Genomic DNA, 21,895 nt, shown 5'->3' on the forward strand with positions numbered 1-21,895 from the left:
CACCTTTTCAGTCACGTGACCAAACCAGGAACTACAACACAAAAGCCGAATGGAAAATGGCATAGTTGTTAATATGCCGTTAGATCATTTACTATTGGAGTCATATAAACAACCTCTAATGTATATTTGTTTCTAATAATACATATATTCGTGAATAAGTCGTATTATTAAAACTAAAGTGAGCGCGCGCTCACTTCTCCCGTGTCATGTGACCAACGCGGAAGTGTTTGACCGACATGTCCAGACTTTGTCCCCACCGGTGTGGAAATATGACGGAATTGTTGCTGAAGATTAAAACCAGCATTGGTGCGAAAAAGACGACCCTGTTATGTCAGAGTGACGTACAGCGATGGGGTTTAAAAGGTAACTGGGAACGGAACTGTTAACGACTTGACGGGAGCGAGTTGGTGCACTTTCAAGTGTTTTCTGCTAGTATTTCTTCTTCCAGAAGTGCATTTTCTTTGTACCAGGGATACATCTGAGGGCCTATCAGCTGGATGGCGTCCAGTGGTTGACACAGTGTGTGCAGAACCAGCAGGGATGCATCCTTGCAGATGAGATGGGCTTGGGGAAAACCTGTCAGGTCTTTGCTCTCTTAAAACTAACTTTCACTATTTTTGAACGTGTAGTGCCAGGTTGCCGGTACATCATTCACTCCGGAACGATTGATAGGGGAGTGGTTGCCACCCGGAGGGGTTGGCGTGAGGGAAAATTGTTTTTGTTGTTGTTGTTGCTGCTGAGAATTGGCTGTTATCTCTCACGGAGCGAGGAGTGTGAGTTAATGTTCTGTAAAAGAATAAAGTTCGCTCCCGAGTTTCAAACACACTAAATTGCCTTGCAAAAGTATCCGCTCCCTTGGATATAAGTACTCACCCGCATTGTATTGCTTTTATAAAATAATAAAATAATTATTCATTTTCTACCTGTTATCTTCACGAGAGTCGGGGGGAGGGCACTTTACAGATATATTTTCAACTAATTGACACCAATTTGTAAAAATCTGTCTGTTTTTTTTTTTGCTAAAAAAATTTTTTTTCTGCTAATTTATGTCCAAAAATCCACATGACACTGACCTTTGTCATATTTATTAAAAAAAAACCATGAAATGGGGCATGGCGGTCAAGTGGTTAGCGCGCAGACCTCACAGCTAGGAGACCAGGGTTCAATTCCACCCTTGGCCATCTCTGTGTGGAGTTTGCATGTTCTCCCCGTGCATGTGTGGGTTTTCTATGGGTACTCCGGGTTCCTCCCACATTCCAAAAACATGGTAGGTTAATTAGCGACTCCAAATTGTCCATAGGTATGTGAGTGTGAATGGTTGTTTGTCTATATGTGCCCTGTGATTGGCTGGCGACCAGTCCAGGGTGTACCCCGCCTCTTGCCCAAAGACAGCTGGGATAGGCTCCAGCACTCCCTGCAACCCTTGTGAGGAAAAGCGGTAGAAAATGAATGAATGAATGAAACAATGAAATGCTGCAGCAAACGTTCAAAGGAATACTTTTCCGTTATTTATTTGATCTGATATACAAAATCTGTTTTCACTTTGACATATATTTTTCGGCAAAAAATGTGAATCAATCTGACCGTTATATTATTAAAAGCAATAAATTCAAGGGGTAATCAACATTTTTTAGTAAAGTGAGTATCGGCCAATATCTATACCGTCCCTTTGCACTGATATCGGCCGATACCGATTGGTGCCAGATCGATCGGAGCATCCCTAGTTTTCACAAGTTTTTTTGCAATTCTTTTTGGGGCTGGGGGTTTCTTATGTAAGGCTGTACAGTCGGTGTGATGGAATTTAAAGAAATAAATATTGATCACTCTTTATCCGTCTTTGTGTCTTCAGACGATCTCTCTGCTGTTGTATGTGACTGCAGCTCTTGGTGCCAAAGATCCATTTTTGGTCCTGAGCCCACTCTCCGTCATGGAAAACTGGAGGAATGAGTTGGAACGGTACAACTTCCCTTATTCATAATTCAGCCATCTCTGCCTGTAAAAACATCAATTCTTGTGTTTTTTTCCAGTTTCGCCCCGTCTCTTCGTGTCCTGTGTTACAAGGGAGACAAAGACAGACGAGCGGAGATCCAGGGGGAGGTGGACATGCAGGACGTCCACGTTCTGCTCACCACATACGAGGTGTGTGGATGTTCTGTGGAAGCAACACGCATGACGTCACTTCGCATCTGTGTTGACCTTTGAAATGGTCTTTCCCAGCTCTGCCTCAAAGACGCTTCTTTCCTGAGACGGTGAGTGTCTTCCCAACTGAAATATTATGTGTGAACGATGTGTGTGTTATTCATTATCATTATTTCATTTATTAACTGAAGCCAGTAATGTATTGTTAAAATGATTATTATTGAAGTATATGATAAGATACATATTTAAAAATTTAATATGTGTAAAAAAAGTTTTTCCATTCTTTTATTGAGGCATCATACATATAAAATGTAATATGCCAACGTTGCCACAAGGTGGAGTACTTGGACCTTGCATCCTAACTGCTCTGATCTACTTGGTTGGTAAAAAAAAACACACTGGTAAATTTGTGGGAAAAAGGCTAACATAAATATAAAATTTTGCCACTAAAATGAATTCAGGTCACATGACCGCCATCTAGGCTGCAATTCCACACTGGGCCATCTCTGTGTGGAGTTTGCATGTTCTCCCCGTGCATGTGTGGGTTTTCTCCGGGTACTCCGGTTTCCTCCCACATTCCAAAAACATGCTAGGTTAATTGGCCACTCCAAATTGTCCATAGGTATGAATGTGAGTGTGAATGGTTGTTTGTCTATATGTGCCCTGTGATTGGCTGGCCACCAGTCTCTCGCCCGGAGACAGCTTGGATAGGCTCCAGCACCCCTACGACCCTCTGTATGATGTAATCAGCAAAAAATGTTTAATTTTTAATTCTCTGGCAGAACAGGTGAGTGTATGAGCGAGGGAGAGCAGTCTGCCACAAATGGCGGTATGGGAAACACTGCAGGACCATAAATGTGCAATCATAAGCAAGTATCATGGCTATGATGCGCCATGTGATGTGCTCCATCCTCAGGTGGAAGTGGAAGGTGCTGGTCGTAGACGAGGCTCACCGACTCAAGAACCAGAACTCTCTCTTGCACAAAACCCTGATGCAGGTAGTGAGCAGCACCTGTTCTTCTTCCTTTCCATGTCACACTATATCTTGTCCACTTCCTGTCTCAGTTCTCAGTGGACTTTAGGGTCCTGCTGACGGGAACTCCCATCCAGAACAACCTGCTGGAACTCTACTCTCTGCTGAGCTTCATCCAGCCCGCAATCTTCTCAGCAGAAGACGCAGACAACTTTGTTCACTCTTACTCGGACATACGGAGTCGACCTGCACTCGGTAGGACAGAAGTTAGGCTAGTGAGAAGGATGGGGAGTCAACGCTGATCTTCTATGGGTGTCCGCCTCCAGCGGCCGAGCTCCAGAGCCTCCTGGAGCCCTTCCTGCTTCGTCGGATCAAGTCGGAGGTGGCGGTGGATCTGCCCAAGAAGAGCGAGCTGGTGGTCTACCATGGCATGTCGGCACTGCAGAAGAAATACTACAAAGCCCTCCTGATGAAGGATGTTGGTGAGACTATTATACTATAGCAGGGATGACGTATACCAGGGACTTTTTTTTAGCCCACTTAATAGGATGGGGGGGTTGAGTAGACAAACAGACTGATGATCTGTCTGACGGGTCACCACAAGAATATAAACGTGAACAGGGTGAGAGCTTCATCATAATCGTGTGTATGATGAAGATGACACTTGGACATTATGCATTAGCCGGGAGATTGGGAAGATCGGGAAGACCTGGGTTCGAATCTCCGCCTGGGCACATCTGTGCGTGCGTGGGGTTTCTCGGGGTACTCTGGTTTCATCCCACATTCCAAAAATATTACCATACCATGTTGGGATTTACACCATAAATATTAGTCCTACGTTTATTTTATCTACTGCATACTTACATTGCAGTAAGTAAGTTAGAACGCAGGCCTCACAACTAGGAGACCTGAGTTCAATTCCACCTTCAGCCATCTCTGTGGAGTTTGCATGTTCTCCCCGTGCATGTGTGGGTTTTCTCCGGGTACTCCAGTTTCCTCCCACATTCCAAAAACATGCTAGGTTAATTGGCGACTCCAAATTGTCCATAGGTATGAAGGTGAGTGTGAATGGTTGTTTGTCTATATGTGCCCTGTGATTGGCTGGCCACCAGTCCAGGGTGTACCCCGCCTTTTGCCCGATGACAGCTGGGACATATGACACCAGCATACCCCCGCGACCATAGTGAAGATAACTGGCTTATTATGGATGTTTACTAACCTGCCTGATTCCTGCTCTAATTACATATACAGTAATGCCTTCTTTACGGCGTCCTGATAAATTAATTGCCATCACATGGGATTCTTTATTTATAAATTGAATATTTTTGTATTGAGAGCAGTGAAGGGCTCTAATAGCGTTGAAAAAATATATTTCGAGGGTGGTAAACAGGTTTTTTACATATTCCATATATAAATAAGGAATTCTACTTTGCAGAAAGTCACTTATCATGGTCAGATTTGGACGCCATAAACGAGGGATTAGCGTATATGTCTTGTATTTAATTTTTAGAGGCTTTTGGGAACGAGCAGAGCAACAAGACTCGTCTGCTCAACATCTTAATGCAGCTGAGGAAGTGCGTGGATCACCCATATCTTTTTGATGGTGAGACGCCTTCTGGTACAAACGGCACCTGACCCGCAGTCCCAACCAAGCTCGGGAATAACTCATAATTATTTTCTGGTCACACAGGAGTGGAGCCAGAGCCATTTGAGATGGGGGAGCATCTGATTGAAGCCAGCGGGAAGCTTTGCCTCCTGGATGCCATGTTGGCTTACCTGCAAGCAGGGTGTGTTTTCTAGCGCCATCTGCTGGGTGGAAGGCAGTAGTTGTCATTGCTTTAGCTAAGGTCCTTGGTCACTTCCAGCCATTTGTATTGAGTCATGGACTGCTACAGAGCAGCTACACACGTTAACCCATACAGAAAGCTTTCTACATCTACACTCTACACCAGGTGTCTCAAACTCAATTTACAAACTCAAAGCTCTGATTTTGATGAACATTCCTCTGTTCTCAAATATCTTACTTTTTATTTTTCTACACAAAATAAGATGAAAAATAAATAAACAAATCAAGAATAAAGAAAATCAATCAATCAGTAATAAATAAATATAATAATAATAATAATAAAACTGCAAATAATAAAAACTTAAGAAACCACATATAGTTGGTGGGTAGACAAATTATTTTTTTCAGATTAAAATGAACAAAGCATTATTAGAGCCCTGTAGACATGACAAAACACGACTATAGTCACATTTATACTCTTTTTATTTACAACATATTGCGCAACTGCAGGGTCTTGAGACACATGCTAACTCGCAAACTAGAGAGCTAGCAACCTAAACGGTAGCCTTCAAGTTATTTCCTTTAAACTTAAATAGTCAAAAACTTACCACTTCCACACGGATAGGGAGGATAACTATTAACAGTTATTTAACCTTTAACATGAACATTAATCAAACGTAATAATTTTTCTGGGTACATGATACCATACAGCATCCATATCAAACTTGCGTGGGCCGCACTAACATTAAACTTTCATATCAAGGCGGGGACCTCAAACTAGTGTCCTGCGGGCCACATTTGGCCCGCGGGCCGCGTGTTTGAGACCCCTGCTCTACACTTTCTTCACTCTTCTCATGCAGATATCTGCGGCTGTGAACATGTTAAATCAGGGGGGATAGGGCAACTACGGCCCGGGGGCCACATCCGGCCCGCCAAGTGTTTGAATACGGCCCGCTTGTTCTTTCCAAAGTATTTCATTTAAACTCAACATGCAACCTGGCATCACGTGGTACAAAGTGCTCCTGAAAAAGGTACACAAGCAAATAATAATAATAAAACATATTTAAATATAAAATATTTAAATATAAATGAAGAGCTTGCAACCAAAAGGCGCTAAATCCAATTTTCACTAAGTTGCATGTTTTTCACGAGTTTAATAGACCTCTGTCATGTGTATCCAAATCACATATTTTGGTCTTGAAATCATTTAAAAAAATATGAAAAAAAGTGATATGAAATTTATGCTTTCAACCAAAAGGCGCTATTTCCATTTCAGATTTCAAACAAAAGGAGCTAAATCCCTTTCTTTATTTTTTATTCTGATTGGCCCAAGTTTCCCATCTATTGATAATCTGACCAATCAGAGAGAAAAATACAATTGGCACTGCACATACAGAAAGCCAGTATCAGTGCACATCCTGTTTTGTTTGTGTACATTCAGTACACGTATGATAGTTACAGTATGTTATGCAATTCAGGAGAACACAAATTGTGTTTTTACAGTATTCTGTAACATGGAAGTTTTTTTACGCCATAAAAGGCATGTCTCCTCCAACTTTCATGAGAAACATTATTTTACTTGTACTAAAAAACATACAATGTAAAGAGTTTGTAATGAGATGATTTTTGTCACTGTCACCTTCATGGTGCAGTCAAATATGAGCACTGCTTTTAATAAAATTTTCATTAATTTAATTAATAATTATTTTGTATTGTATGTTGAGAATGGCTTCTGTTTTGTAATTATTTTTTAGCATAGCACATTAAAGCACCTTACATTCTTTTACAACAATGCCATTGAAGAAGTTAAAGGTGACTTCAAATTTATTTCAGCCAAAAGGCGCTAAATCCGAAAAAAAAATTTAATTTAAAAAATATATAAAATACATGGTATGTGCAGGATTTTTATAGCATGCATTTTTATGACCTATATTGATAGCTCTTTCATTTGCAATATAGACTTGATGACCAAATAGATTGATATGTGCGTAGTTAAAAATCATTGATTTTCTCGAAATCAGTCAAAATGGATTTAGCGCCTTTTGGTTGCAAGCTCTTCAAATATAAAATAATACTAGCAGATTGCATGACACTTTTACAGATACAATACTACCAGGTGGACTGTTACGTGTAAAATTTATAGTCTGGCCCCCCCATCAATTTAGTGAAATCAATGCGGCCCGCGAGTCAATAAGTTTGCCCACCCCTGTGTTAAATCCCCACTCGATATCCCTCTCAATATCATCCATAAACATGGCGCGTAGCAAGCAAGTCTCGGCGAATCTTACGTGAGCTGCTTTCATCGGGGTCATTCATTCATTACTTCATAATTTGCAATGCACCATATCAGCTGTACCTGTTGATTTGTCCTAATCAAATATGACATCAGGGGAACCAGAGTATCGAGCGGAGGGAGCCACCTGCCGTGGCCCAGCAAAGTGCCCTATATTTGGGCACATGCGCCGAGGCGCCGGTGTCACACCACAAATGTGTCTGGCAAAGTTTATGTACTTCATAAGTTTTTTTGTGTGCTTGATGTGTTTTTTTTTCTCCTCATAGTGGAATATTTGGTGCAACTAGCACGCAAAATGTTTTCCTCAGAAAGCAAAAGTGAATGTTGAGCTTAGGGGAAGTTACGACAGGTTATTACCGTCACAGGCAGGAGAAAAAAAGGAGAGCTTGATTTGGTCACCCACACAGTACGGTTAATCTCACCACATTATTGGTTATCTGAGTTATTTTTAATCTTATCAGATTTATTGGTTGACGGCATAGTTCCCTCATATTGGCCCAATAATTGTTGCTCCCATAATTATTCTGCACCCGTCATTATTATGACTTTGTCTAGGCTGCGGCCCACCTGACTAAGATTAACAGATGGAACTAATACAATAAAAAACAACCACTTTTTTCGGAGTAGAAAGCACAATGCAGGCCGATTTTCCCTCAAATAAATATAATGAAAACATTTTTGACAAGAAACTCGCTAAGACACTGAATGATAACTTCTCTCCCCAATCAGTCTACTTTAAATTTGATTCTCCTGTCATGTGTGTTGTCTCAGCGGCCATCGTGTTCTGCTGTTCTCCCAGATGACCAGGATGCTGGACATTCTCCAGGACTACATGGAGTACAGAGGTAGGAATGGCTTGGAACACATTTTGGGGATGCTAAGAAGCCAAAAACCTACCACTTCCACACAGGATGGGAGAACTTTGTTTTCACTTTATCATGGCACATGCTATGGCTGACTTCATGCAGCATTAAGGCAATGTAATGTAATGTAAACCCTTTTAACATGGAAAGGGTAGCCAGCAACATGACTTCCAGTTCTATTGTGGCCTAACTTTGTTGCAATGTAATGTAGAAGAGAGCCACATTTCACCCATGTGACCTTTCTGTGCTAAAAGTTGACCTTTCTGTGCAGGTTTCAGCTACGAGCGCCTGGACGGCTCGGTCCGAGGCGAAGAACGCAATCTGGCGGTGAAGAACTTCAGCAGCAACGACGTCTTTGTCTTTCTGCTCAGCACCAAAGCAGGTGACCCTTTCCTTCCTTTTCGCATCTCGGCACCCCCAGCGCCGCCTGTCGAGCGTTGTTGCCGCGTGCTAGCGACGGGGGCGCTCTTATAGCTGCATCTTCAGCATAAAGGGAGCGAGAGGAAGTCGAGGGCTGATGTCAGTGATGATAAGAGCTGCGGCAGGATGACACACCGGTGGAAAACAAGGCCATCAAGCTTTGTGACTTCCTGTCACAACTCATAGCTTTTCTTTGTGTGTTGAAGTGCCTCAGCTATAAAATGCTGCTATACCTTTAGTGGCCTTCAGTGGGGACACGGTCCACCTTGTAATATCACGTCATAATTACTGTGTACAACTCATCAATGTACAAAAAAGCAACTTTAATCAAACATTTTATTATAACAAAAGCAACAGAAAGAAGACGCCAATTCACTGTGATTGGTGCGGCTCCGGCAGCACGGCGGTCAAGTGGTTAGCACACAGACCTCACAGCTAGGAGACCAGGGTTCAATTCCACCCTCGGCCATCTCTGTGTGGAGTTTGCATGTTCTCCCCGTGCATGCGTGGGTTTTCTCCGGGTACTCCAGTTTCCTCCCACATTCCAAAAACATGCTAGGTTAATTGGCCACTCCAAATTGTCCATAGGTATGAATGTGAGTGTGAATGGTTGTTTGTCTATATGTGCCCTGTGATTGGCTGGCCACCAGTCCAGCGTGTACCCCACCTCTCGCCCAAAGACAGCTGGGATAGGCTCCAGCACCCCCGCGACTCTCGTGAGGAAAAGCGGTAGAAAATGAATGAATGATTGGTGCGGCTCCATGAGGACTATAAGTTGTGCTTCATGTCTATGTACAGGGGGGGTCGGCATGAACCTCACAGCTGCTGACACCGTCATTTTCATGGACAGCGACTTCAACCCTCAAAACGACCTGCAGGCCGCCGCACGCTGCCACCGCATTGGTCAGCACAGGTGAGTACAACAAACATGGCCGACAGTGTCCTGATTTATTTTCTCATTGCTTGTCATTTTTGCGTCTCGGCCTGCAGGCCGGTGAAGGTGATCCGCCTCCTGGCAAGAGACACGGTGGAGGAGATCATGTACTCTCGCGCCGTCTCCAAGCTGCACCTCACCAACACGGTGATGGAAGAGGGGCGCTTCTCTTTACTGGACCGAGCTCAGACGGCAGCTGCGGGACTGCAAGTGAGTGCCGACGTGGTAGCACGACACCACTTGACTTTTTGACCTCACTCACTCTGTTTGATACGAGATGATTACCTGGAAAACCGCTGTCTTTCTTTTCCTTGTCATTGCTTGCATTTGCCCGGCCAATTTTGGTGTTAATAATAACATCAATAATGTAATTGTCCAAAAATGCTGGAGCCTATCCCAGTTGTCTTCGGGCGAGAGGCGGGGTACACCCTGGACTGGTGGCCAGCCAATCACAGGGCACATATAGACAAACAACCATTCACACTCACATTCATACCTATGGACAATTTGGAGTCGACAATTAACCTAGCATGTTTTTGGAATGTGGGAGGAAACCGGAGTACCCGGAGAAAACCCACGCATGCACGGGGAGAACATGCAAACTCCACACAGAGATGGCCGAGGGTGGAATTGAACCCTGGTCTCCTAGCTGTGAGGTCTGCGCGCTAACCACTCGATCACCGTGCCGCCCATTATTATTATTTTTATTATTATTATTATTATTATTATTATTATCATTACTGCTGATATTTCCATTTTTGCTGCTTGCTCACATGGCTCCCCGGGCCGCACTTTGGACACCACTGTTCTTTAAAATGAGTTTTAATGTTGTTGTTTTTTAATCCAACATCCTCCATAGTATTACAATTTTAATCTTGTAAATGTGTAACTTTTTCTAGTTCTTTCACTTCATATTTTGACTTTATTTTCCTAAAATACAGTAAGTATTTTTGTTACTCTTTTCTTTTTTCATTTTGCAAGAATTTCAACTTTCTTCTTGTGAATTGTCTTTTTTGTAATTATGACTGTATTTCCTGTAATATTATAACTTTTTCCGCATCCTAATTCTCAAAAAATTACAACTTCAATTTGTTTTCTTTGTTTTTCATAATACGACTTTAAAAAAATAACATCTTTCTTTACCAATTCGACTTTATGCTGCTACAATCGCATTGTTCTCATAAAATGATGACTTTTTCTCATTAGATGACATCTTTTTTCTTTCAGTATTTTAATGTTGCATTACTGTATGTTTTTAGAATGTGCCTTGGACCAATAAATGTTTTTTTTTATGATATTCATATAACATCACATATATTATATATATTCCCGTAAAAATTATGACATTTTCTTGTTAGATTACAACCATCTTTTCATATTTTTTGACTTTATTCTTGTAAAATTACTGAGGATTTTTCAATTTTTGCTCCATTTTCTTTGTTGTTTTCTTGTTAAATTGTGTTTTTCGAAATTTTGGGACAGCATGGCTCAAGTGGTAGAATTGTCGTGTCCCAACCTGTAGGTTGCGGGTTCGATCCACCGCCATCCTGTGATCATGTGGACGTATCCTTGGGCAAGATACTAAACCCCCAGTTGGTCACCAGTAGGTAAATGTACTAAAACTGTCAAAGCACTCTGAGTGCCTTGCAGGTGGAAAAAAGGGCTATACCAGTGAAAGACCATTTATGTTTAGAATAAAACAGCTGCTGTATTATCAAATGAATTTTTCCAAATTTTGTATACTATTTTTTCCCTCCACAGCTCAGTGACATCTTAAAGTTTGGTGTTGATAATCTGCTATCGTCGGATGAGAGCTCGGTACAGGATGTGAAACTGGAGAAGATCCTCGGCACGTCTGAAGGTGGTCACTGGACGGTTGACGACAACGAAGAGGAAAATTCCCTGCAAGAAGAGGAAGACAGCGGCTCTGAATCTGACAGGCAGAGTATGTTTTGACTTTGGAGTGACCTCATCTTCAGCAATTAAAGCAGCATATAGTATGTGTCATTAGTCCAAAAACGAAAGCATGTATACAGCATAAGTCTCATTGCACTGTAAGTGGCATTTATTTAGAAATGGATTTCCCCAAATTCAGACATTTAAAGTGGAAAGGCAACTTTAAACTCAACTACACAGCATCACCTTTACACACAGCAACACACAGAATCAGTGTTCATTAACAAATGTTCAGCTGTTCAATAGCATCATACCTGGGAGGCTGAACAGGCTAAATTACCATAACGAGCCAGCGATTCCCACAAGCAAGTTAGCGCTAAACAATTACACCGAGCTCCTGATCTCATCCCACACCAATGTTGTTGTCACAAGCTGAGAGCGCCCTCCAGGGGCTGCTAATGCTAAAGTTCTCTCCTTGCTTGGCAGTCACTATGAATGAAGTCAGCTGTCAAAAGCTGTCACATATAGACAAACAACCATTCACACTCACATTCATACCTATGGACAATTTGGAGTCGCCAATTAACCTAGCATGTTTTTGGAATGTGGGAGGAAACCGGAGTTCCCAGAGAAAACCCACTATTGCACAGGGAGAACATGCAAACGCCACACAGAGATAGCCAAGAGTGGAATTGAACTTGGGTTTCCTAGCTCCGAGGCCTACGCACTAACCACTCTATCGCCATGCAGCCCCATTTAAAGTCATCTCTCGCCACTTTGCAGTTAGAATTTCACGGCGTCACTCAATGACGGGTTTTTAAAAATAATTATTGCTGTTTTGTAGTTGCTTGTGACCTATTGTTAGTCACTAAATTCAATACGCATTCAAAGACGTGATAATATGGTTGAATTTTACACTGGTCACTAAGTGTCTACTACTAAGTAACTACTACTACATTGGATAGGGTGTGAGGTACGCATATAAAGGTGACTATAGGGGTGTTATTTCATGTTTAGAGGGCTCTAAAAATGTTTCAAAAAAGCATATTTAGAATGTCATAAACAGATTTTCTATGGTCCAACTACCAAAATCTCCATTGATAAATATGGAAAATTGTAAATAAGTATACATTTACCAGACTATAAGTCGCAGAACCAGCCAAACACATAAAAATATACGTACATATAGTCCAGAAAGTATGGAATACACTCTCAATGGCCGCCATCTTTTGTTGTCTCCCAGACCACATGTACTGCTTTGAGGGTAAAGACTACAGCAAGGACCCCAGCTCAGAGGACCAGAAGAGCTTTGAACGCCTGCTGGAGGAGCAGCTTGGCGAGCTGCAGAAATGTGTGGGAGACGGACGAAGCCTACGGAACAAAGCCGATGTATGAGTCAGTTGCTACGGCATGTACACCTCAAACATGTTAGAATCCAACTTTTTTTCTGTAATATTGTCACTTTATTCTTGTAAAATTACCAGGTTTTTTTTCTTCCCCCAAATATCTATTTTCTTCTTGTAATTGTTGTTGTCATAATATTTTCACTTTTTTCATTATTATTATTATTTAATAATTATAATAAATATATATAATATTATATATAAAAATATTTTATAATTACCACATAATTATAATTAATTTATTATAATAATTAATTTTTTTTTCTTATATTTTTATTTTCTTATATTTTTCCACAACCTAATTTTCCAAAAATTGCATTTTGTTGTTTGTTTTTGTTTAGAATATTAGAGAAAATAATTTATTTATTAGAAAATAAATAATTTCCTCTAATATTTCAACTTTATGCTACCAAAATGTTAATTTTCCTAATAATTTATTGACATTATTATAGTAAAATATTCTCATATTTTGACTTTATTCTTGTAAAATTGCTGCTGATTTCTCCATTTGTGTCGGGTTTTTAAAAAACCTTTTGTAGGTATACAATATTTTTCGAATGTGTCACAGGCCAATACTCCATACACAAATATCCCCCAGGCTGTGCATTGGTTTAGCTCACATTGCCACGCCTCCACATTAATCCAGGTGTCACCGGCAGCAGCGCTAGGCTTCCCCACAAGGAAGAGGAGGCCTCTCACGGAGGCAGAGCTGGAGCAGAGGCGGCAGAAGCGGCAGGAGGCGGCGGCCAAGCGAGCCAAGTATCAGGAGGACCTCAAGAAGAAGCAGGAGGAGCAGAAATACCAGAAAAAGTATTAAAAAAAAAAGCTTTTTGCAAGTTCCTTACCATCGTTGTTGTCATGGTACTGTCATGGTCTACAGGATGGCTTGGTGGGAGTCATGCGGCTACAAATCACCATGTCTGAAGCCTGCTGACGGGGAGGAAGACGAGGACGAAGAAGAGGAGGATGACAGCAGCAGTGTGAGCTCCACGGACTCGGACAGCGGCGCCATCCACTACGTCTTGGGAGACGTGACGCATCCTCACGGTGCACATGGGGACGCCATCATCGTCCACTGTGTCGGTACGGAACCCGTTCTGGAACCCCATGACTGCTTTGGCTAACCGTTGTGTTGTCGTTAGATGACTCTGGCTGGTGGGGGAAGGGGGGCTTGTTCACCGCTCTGGAGGTGCGGTCGGATGAACCGCGGCGGTACTACGAGAAGGCTGGAAAGATGAAAGGTAAGAGGTAGGAATGGGAAAATCACATTTCCACCAAGCACATTGGTTAGCCAAGACGCTAAATCCTCATCTGCCTCGTTTTTTTCAAGTGCAACAGTTACAACCACAGCGTGCGTGACATACATGTTGCCTTTTTCCACATTTCTGACCTATAAATGTAGTTAGAATGTTGTACTCTCGTGTTAAACCATGCCAAAGATTCAGATAACGAGGTTTGCGCATTTGGAAGTGAGCCCTGAAACATGTTTGGGATGGCTCAAAACGCTCTGTTTCCAAAGGTGTGGTAAAACTGCCCCTTTGTGATGTCACAGAGAGGCGGGCTTCCTTATATGGGCATGGCTATAGGCCAGATCAGGGGTCGGCAACCTTTACTATGAAAAGAGCCATTTTACCCAATGCCCACTGAAGAAAAATAGCCTGGAGCCGCAAAACATATAGTATGTTTAAAACAACATTGGAGGGAATTTGGGGGTATCAAAGTAGTTCAGATAAGAAAAGACGAGTTGGAGTACTCTTGCTAGTTTTGGAGATAAACTTACATAAATGTATGTGTAAACTACTGTAAACGTAAAAACAAGTTCCCATGCCGCTGTTTTTAAATTATCTCGAATTTATTTTTTAGATTTGTAGGTAAGTATTACTTGTTTTCCTTCATGTACTGAACTGGATAGCAGTCAGAACTCACTCAGGATGCATTCATGGTCTCAGACAAAGTTGGATTTTTTAAAACTCATTACAAAAGACGTGCATTTTCCCCACTCGGGTGTTAAAAATATTCAAGCATCGCAAAGGGAGCCACAATAAAGAGGCTGAAGAGCCACATGCGGCTCTGGAGCCGCAGGTTGCTGACCCCTGGGCCAGATACACTCTCTTCCCTCCCCTAAGCTCTGCTTCTCTGTTTACAAGACAAGCTCAGGTAGAAGTTATTGTAGTTGGTGATTCCCAGTAAAGAAAAATATTTCCATCTGTCAACAGCATTTCACACGGGACAGTTTTTGTGAAGGTGAACTGTTGCTGAATATTCGACACACTGTGCATCCACAGAGGTGGAGAGAACCACATTGCTCACTGTCTGGAACATGGTAGTACCGCAAAAAAACGTGTAATGACTACTTTTGCACTCTTGTGTTGTACCAAGATTGTCTGCAGTTAGTAAACACGGCACCCTTGCGTCCGACTTATGAGACGCCTCTGACAAAGAGTGTCTGACAATGAGTGCTTTTTCTCAGGCAGGTGAGGTGGTTGCAGCGCTATCACGTCCCGGTTCTCCTGAGCTCCATGGTACCAGTGGTGTTTCTGACAAAGTGTGTGTGACATTGAGTGCTCCTCCTCAGGCAGGCGAGGTCTACAGCCAGGAGCTCATGAGCTACCAGTCGCTCCTAAACACTTTTCAATTTGTTCTCCATACACTTTATTCATTAGCAATTCTTATGCCCACTTTATTAGAAAGTGTTGTTCGCAGTATTCAGGAGTAGTTTAGGAGTGTGGCCAATTACAGCAGAGTGGGCGTACCCAGAGGGAGGCCATGGGTGGCATAAATACAAACAAACCGTTTTGGCGGGAAGCACAAATCCAAGGAAATACAGCTGGAATAGGTGCAGATTCTGGAAGATCTAGAGAGTTTTCCTTGCAGATTATTGCGTGTAGATGCTCTATAGGAGTCGACAATGCAATACAAAGGGTTGAAAAATGAGCATAATAGTTCCCCTTTAAGTTAAAGTGGGGTGTTGGTTGGTTTCTTTTTTTTGAAGTGTTATTTTTATAAAAAGCAAACATAACAGCTATTACATTTGAAATTTTTGAAAGTTGATGTGGAAAAAGTTGTAAATTGAGAATAAAGTCACACTGGTGTTTGTATTTTTTTCAACTGTTCATAAGAAATGCCAATGTCGCTCATCAATGACGCATTGTTTATCTTGTTTATGTCTGCCAGACTTGGACCTGGGAAGCGTCCTGTTTTTTCCCATCAATGACAAACAGTCCCGGCTGGACGGGAGTGATCACGTAGGTTCCGAGCAGTACCTCCTCACACATGCACGTGTGACCAGAATGGCTTCCTCCTCGATCACAACTTTGATACCGCATACTTGTGTTGTTGCCACGTCACCATCAAATGTTTTTATTTCTTGACATTTTTTAACCATGTCTCTCCTCTCTTCTGGTGTCCTCAGCTGGCCCTCATCGTTGCACAGCAGCGGGACAAAGCCAACAAATTGTCCGGCATCTTTCTCACCGCGCTTGACGAAGGTCTCAAGAAGATTCACGCTGCTGCCAAACGGAATAAAGGTACGTTAGGCTGTAACAATACTACTGTATCAATCACAAAATACACTAAAATCACTAAGTAGACATCAGAAATGTGCAACCACAGTGGTTGCCCAACGTGCGGCCCGGGGGCCATTTGACAGCTGTACAGTTAGCTGTTTTTGGATTGACCTGCAGCAAAATCTACAAATGTCATTTCATCAAAAAAATTCAGCTGTAATTTTACAAGAATAATGTCAAACTAGTTATAGAACAAAGTTTAATTTACAAGAATAATGTTGTAATGTTATGAGGAAAATTTACAAAAAGAACGTTGAAATAGTTGGACAATAAAAAATAAAAAACAACAGCAGGAATAAAAAAATAGCAGTCATTTTACAAGAATAAAGTGAAAAAATAAAGATCCTCTTTCAAGGAAAACAAATTTACAATTTTAAGAGAATAAACTGATAAAAATAATAATTTGTTGAGCATTTTGATGAAGTTGAAATTTTAAATTAATGTTCCCAATATTTTAAGAAACTAATAAAACAAAAGAAAGTTTTCATTTTGAGAAAATTCATAGAAAAGTCCAAATATTATGGGAATAAAATCATAATATGATGCAATGAATATTTCTGAGATAGGCTCCAGCACCCCCTGTGACCCTCGTGAGGATAAGCGGTAGAAAATGAATGAATAATTTTAGGAGAAAATGTAAATATTTGTAAAATATCCATTCTTATCCACCGAGGAGGCTGATACCGACGCAGCCGAATCTCTCGCTTATCATAGCGGATATCCGGGCCTGCCGGTTTATCTTATCGTCCACAACCTGGGTTTCAGCTCAACTAGAGTTATGAAATGAAATGTATACGGTGCAGCCGCCACATTTCCTGCCATGCATACTTACTAGATGTTAGGACCGTATCAAACACAACAGCGCCTTTTGTAAAAAGTCATAAATAATTGTTGTATTCAATTCAACATGATGATAAGGTCATGACTCATGAGCAACAATCACACATTTCCTTCATGGAGTTCAGGGATCTTACTGCAATATTTATTTTTTTCTTCTTTTTTGAACGTTTTGCATGGAACTAGCCGCTCCAAATGCAATGAGGACTTTTATTGCACGTATATGCACCTTAATGCAGAATTATTATATCCAGGATGTGGATAATAAAAATGAAAAATGTAGTTTTGCATCATGCATGACAAGTTGTCTACCGCTAGGGGAGCAACATGAGGTTGACTGATTTCATGTGTCGTTTCCGACCTTTCTGTTCGTGATACAGATACATAAAGTTTATTGTTGCACTCCTACGAAACGTGTCAATCTGACTCATGGTGGACTGGAACAGCTCATTTTTAAATCAATTCTTGAATGTGCAGCTTTTTATATGCAACCTCATTATCTAAAAATGATAACTTTATTTTGTTTTGTGTGTTCCTCATTTTCTGTCCCAACCGACATTGTCCAACTCTTTCTTGACTTTTTCCTCCTCCAACTCTTTCAACTATTTCCCGATACCGATATGTGCAACATGACATATCTCCTGTGGTGGAATGAACACACAGCATTTGTTTAATTGATAAATTAAAATTAAAAAAATTGATACCGATATCAACCGATATCGCATTTTTATGCTGCTATCAGGCCGATAGTTAGCGGTAACGATAATTATCCATAATAACATAAAGACTTAAAATAATAATGTATTATTATTGCATCATTATGTATCATGATGTAAAAAATTATGTACCATTATTGTCAAAAGACAACCCCTTCAGTACCAGTCATTTTAGACTGATCTTTCAAGGCACACAGTATATTGTGTTCTAACTTTACATAAACAGTCTTTCGTCAGAAAAAAAGTTCATTTTTACCTTTTCCCCTTCTTAATCAGCAGTCGAACATAGGTAAGTTTTAGGAAAGTTCCTGACTAAAAAAACAAAAGGTAAAAAAAAAAAACAGCTTTTTGTGAAAAGATTCATTCATTCATTTTCTACCGCTTATCCTCACGAGGGGGTGCTGGAGCCTATCCCAGCCGTCTTTGGGTGAGACTGGTGGCCAGCCAATCACAGGGCACATATAGACAAACAACCATTCACACTCACATTCATACCTATGGACAATTTGGAGTCGCCAATTAACCTAGCATGTTTTTGGAATGTGGGAGGAAACCGGAGAAAACCCACGCATGCAAACTCCACACAGAGATGGCCGAGGGTGGGATTGAACTCAGGTCTCCTAGCTGTGAGGTCAGCGCGCTAACCACTCGACCACCATGCAGCCTGAAAAGATACATTTCAACATTTCAACCATAACTTTCACTTTGACACAAATGTTTTTGCTTTTCTGACAGCTTGAGTATCTTAACAACTGTACCAATATAAGCAACACAAAAATGGGGTTGTTTTATGTCACAATAACATTATGTCACATTTATGTGACATTTATGATTATGTCACATCTAACACTATGAACTATTGAACACCAGAACTGTTGCAAACTAGTGCTCATTTTTGTTTCGTTTTCTTGTTGAATGTTGGCTACACGGTGGCCGAGTAGTTAACATGTCACCCACACAGTCAGGTATTTTCAGAATGTGCCAAGGGCCAATATGAATATGGCCCACAGCCCGAACTAAAAATAGCTACAAAGTCTTTTAGTTGGATACCAACATGGATACCTCCTGCTACATCTTCTTGTTCTCTGGCAGAGAACTTGGTGTGTATGAGGTGTGTTAAGATGCGGACTTACACAGACAGTCCCGCTGTAGTGGGAGCTCTAACGTAGCTAAAGCACAGTACGGCGCCGTGCAGTGGCACACCCCTCCAAAGTACTACTAATGTGACATGTAATTAAGATTGTATTGTATTCTGTGTGGGATTTTATTGGCTTGTGCTGGTGTACCTAATGAAGTGCTTTGCAGCAGGTGTGGAGACCAAATATGTGTTATTGTTTTTGTTGTGATGATGAAGGTAGCAGTTTCCTCACGGTTAGACTTGACTGACGAGATCCGTGGGGACATTCCACATGTGACTGCGTTGTCGTGGCTGTGGATACACTGCCGGAATGTGTTTGCACACCTTGCTGAAGGGAACACATGTCTTCATTTCAACCTCTGGGCCGTTTCATCCTGCTGTCTTTTCTCTCCCCCCCGCCAAGCGAGCGTGCACCTTCCACGTATCGGCCACTCCACCAAGGGCTTCAACTGGTACGGCACGGAGCGTCTGATCAGGAAACATCTGGCTTCCAGAGGCATCCCCACCTTCATGTATCCTCATTTGGCTGCCTCAGACAAAGCAGTCTTACTTAACCCAGGGTGTCCAAACATGCTGAAAGATTAAAAGAATGACTACTTTTAGATTTTATAAACTTTTAGATGTTTCAACAAAATAGCCAAGAAAAAGCCAATTATTACTATCAACTTTATACATTTTCTTTACAGAATATTTTGACTTTAGTCCTGGAATATTTTGACTTTATTGATACATTTCCACAATTTCTTTATTTTCTTTTGTTTGCTTCTCACAACATTAAAAGTTTTTTTTGTTAATATTTCAACACTAAAATGATATTCTTATAAAATTGTTACTTATTTTCTTGTTAGAATCCGACTTTTTCCAAATATTTTGAGGTTTTTCTTGTAAAAATGGCAGCTGGAGTTTTTATTCAATTTTTCAGCTATTTCAACTTTTTTTCTTCTCATAATTGTGACTTTGTTCATATTTTGAATTTATTCTCGTAATTTATTCTTGTAAAATTTTTCCTCAAGTGAATTTTCCAAAACTATTACAACTTTTAAAAAATATTTTTTTTCTTTAATGTTTCAACTCTATTGCTACTCAAAATATATATTTTTTCCTCTTTATTCCTATAAAATTGCGTTTTTCATTAAATAGTTTGACTTTTTTCTCTTTGAAATGAAATCAATTTTTTCTATTTCTGCTGTTATTATAATGTAGCTATTTTAACTATTTTACTTATATATATTTATATACATTTTCCTCTAATACATTTGTGTTTATGCTACTCAAATGACAACATTTTTTCCATAATATTCTTTTTTTTCGTTATTATTATTTGTTTATTTTTTGACTTTATTCTTGTAAAATTACTTCTGATTTTTACCTTTTTACTGTTTTTTTTGTTTGTTTTCTTGCTAAACTGTATTTTCCAAATATGCCGCAGGCCAATTAGAAAACAGCCGTGGGTCGCAAAAGGCACCCAGGCTGCACTTTGGTGAGCTCATGCTGTGTATCATCATGTATAAATCAGTGCATGCATGCCGAAAGGTTTACCTTCATCAGTCAGAAGGAGGAACTCCACCGGCAGTTATCCCCGCCCTCGCTTCGTCAGGTCATTTTGACAACTTGAAGTGTTGCCAAGGTGTACTTACGTCACCTGGTGAACTTCTACTACAAACGTCTTTTCCCTCAACATGGCCGACAGATACTATCACAGTCGCAGCGCCGGCAAAGAAAACACCACTGCCCCCACAGCCTCTGCGTCCTCCCCCAGAGCTGAGGCGCACGGCTCGGCCGCGCCGACGGCAGGACCCTCGAGCCCCTTGAGCCCTCCTCTGCTGCCCAACTTCATGAGGGGGGTCCATGTGTTTTTTTACAACCTGCCTGCAACGGAGAGGAAGATGCTTGCTCGCTACCTCATCACATATCCTTGTACATGTCTGTGTGTCCGCAAACGTTCTATTGTAGCCCACATTTCCTTAGCTGCCGTGCACTTATGATGGAGACGAAGAGGAGGTGATGAGTGGCGAGGTCACACACATCGTCGCCGAGGTGGAGAATAACATCCACTCTCAGGTTAGCCTTGCCCCTTTAATCCTTGCATCTCTCCTCAATGGCCTCCACAAAGAAGCTCTTGAAAAGTTTGTGACCTTGTGTGTATTTGTGGTGTGTAAACAGGAGCTACAGGACATGATGCATCGCTACAACCAGGCAGTGGCGGTGCGCAAACCCTGGCTGGAGGCCTGCTTCTCCAAACAACGACTCGTCAACACAGAGCACTTCACACACACACTCCCGTAATGTGTTTATGTGTGTTTTAGCTCAGTGTGAGATCAATAGATGCAACTATTAAATGGTAATAATAATAAATGGTGTGCTCTTTGCAGAGTTTTATGGAGGCAATGTTTTTGGGTATTGCCGTATCAATGATGATTTGGTTATTTTTAGGGTTGTCAAAGTTAATGACGCGTTCACGGAAGTTTCCTTTAAACGTGGTTATTTTTTTTGTGCACTCGTTCTGTCTGACCCTCGGCCCCCACCGTAGTTTGGTTGAAGCACGGTAACTATGTAGCCACCAGCTGGAACAAATATTGATCAGAAATGGAGAAAGAAAAGAGTATTTAGATTGGTAAAGTTAGCTTCAAAGCCCTGGCAGATGGCTCTTGTAGTGATATTAATTGTGAGTTAACTGTGGACAAATGTGATTAATCACAATCAAATATTTTAAATTGATTGACAGCGCTAATAAAAACATATTTTTATCTGCAATTAAATGTGATTAATTCCAAGTTAACTGTGGACAAAATGCGATTACTTATGATCAAATATCGATTGACAGCCCAAGTTATTTTCCATACAGCAGTCACAACCCGTGAGGGCCACATACTGAAAAATGATCGGGCATCTCTGTGTGGAGTTTGCATGTTCTCCCCGTGCACGCGTGGG

The 21,895-nt window shown here is 41.1% G+C and overlaps 1 protein-coding gene across 2 annotated transcripts; it reads left to right on the top strand.

Moving 5' to 3' along the window:
• The first annotated feature begins 189 nt into the window (after positions 1 to 189).
• Positions 190 to 21,677, top strand: chd1l (chromodomain helicase DNA binding protein 1-like). 2 transcript variants are annotated; one of them, XM_078790255.1, is made up of 25 exons: positions 190 to 363; positions 471 to 583; positions 1,850 to 1,956; positions 2,028 to 2,139; positions 2,218 to 2,249; positions 3,056 to 3,137; positions 3,205 to 3,367; positions 3,439 to 3,594; positions 4,623 to 4,715; positions 4,803 to 4,899; positions 7,963 to 8,036; positions 8,326 to 8,436; positions 9,273 to 9,387; positions 9,465 to 9,618; positions 11,170 to 11,353; positions 12,548 to 12,693; positions 13,354 to 13,517; positions 13,588 to 13,790; positions 13,850 to 13,948; positions 15,882 to 15,952; positions 16,120 to 16,234; positions 19,368 to 19,476; positions 20,655 to 20,874; positions 20,945 to 21,025; positions 21,128 to 21,677. In XM_078790255.1, the coding sequence occupies exons 1-25, from the start codon at positions 237 to 239 to the stop codon at positions 21,248 to 21,250; spliced, it is 3,051 nt and encodes a 1,016-aa protein (XP_078646381.1). In that variant the 5' UTR covers positions 190 to 236; the 3' UTR covers positions 21,251 to 21,677. The 2 variants fall into 2 exon arrangements, with proteins under 2 accessions (XP_078646381.1, XP_078646380.1); XM_078790254.1 differs by having other exon boundaries at positions 20,655 to 20,870; positions 20,941 to 21,025.
• The last annotated feature ends 218 nt before the right edge of the window (positions 21,678 to 21,895 follow it).

Source organism: Doryrhamphus excisus, linkage group LG4 (genome assembly GCF_037039965.1).
Source record: "Doryrhamphus excisus strain RoL-2023G ecotype Guam linkage group LG4, RoL_Dexc_Guam_v1.1, whole genome shotgun sequence".
NCBI classification, from domain to species: Eukaryota; Metazoa; Chordata; class Actinopteri; order Syngnathiformes; family Syngnathidae; genus Doryrhamphus; species Doryrhamphus excisus.

Excerpts from the sequence above, each read along its gene's own strand:
- chd1l (XM_078790255.1), top strand. The coding sequence starts at position 237 with ATGTCCAGACTTTGTCCCCACCGGTGTGGAAATATGACGGAATTGTTG. Across the intron at positions 13,518-13,587 it reads GAGCAGAAATACCAGAAAAA|GATGGCTTGGTGGGAGTCAT; the intron begins GTATTAAAAAAA and ends CATGGTCTACAG. Across the intron at positions 20,875-20,944 it reads TTGCTCGCTACCTCATCACA|TATGATGGAGACGAAGAGGA; the intron begins TATCCTTGTACA and ends CTGCCGTGCACT.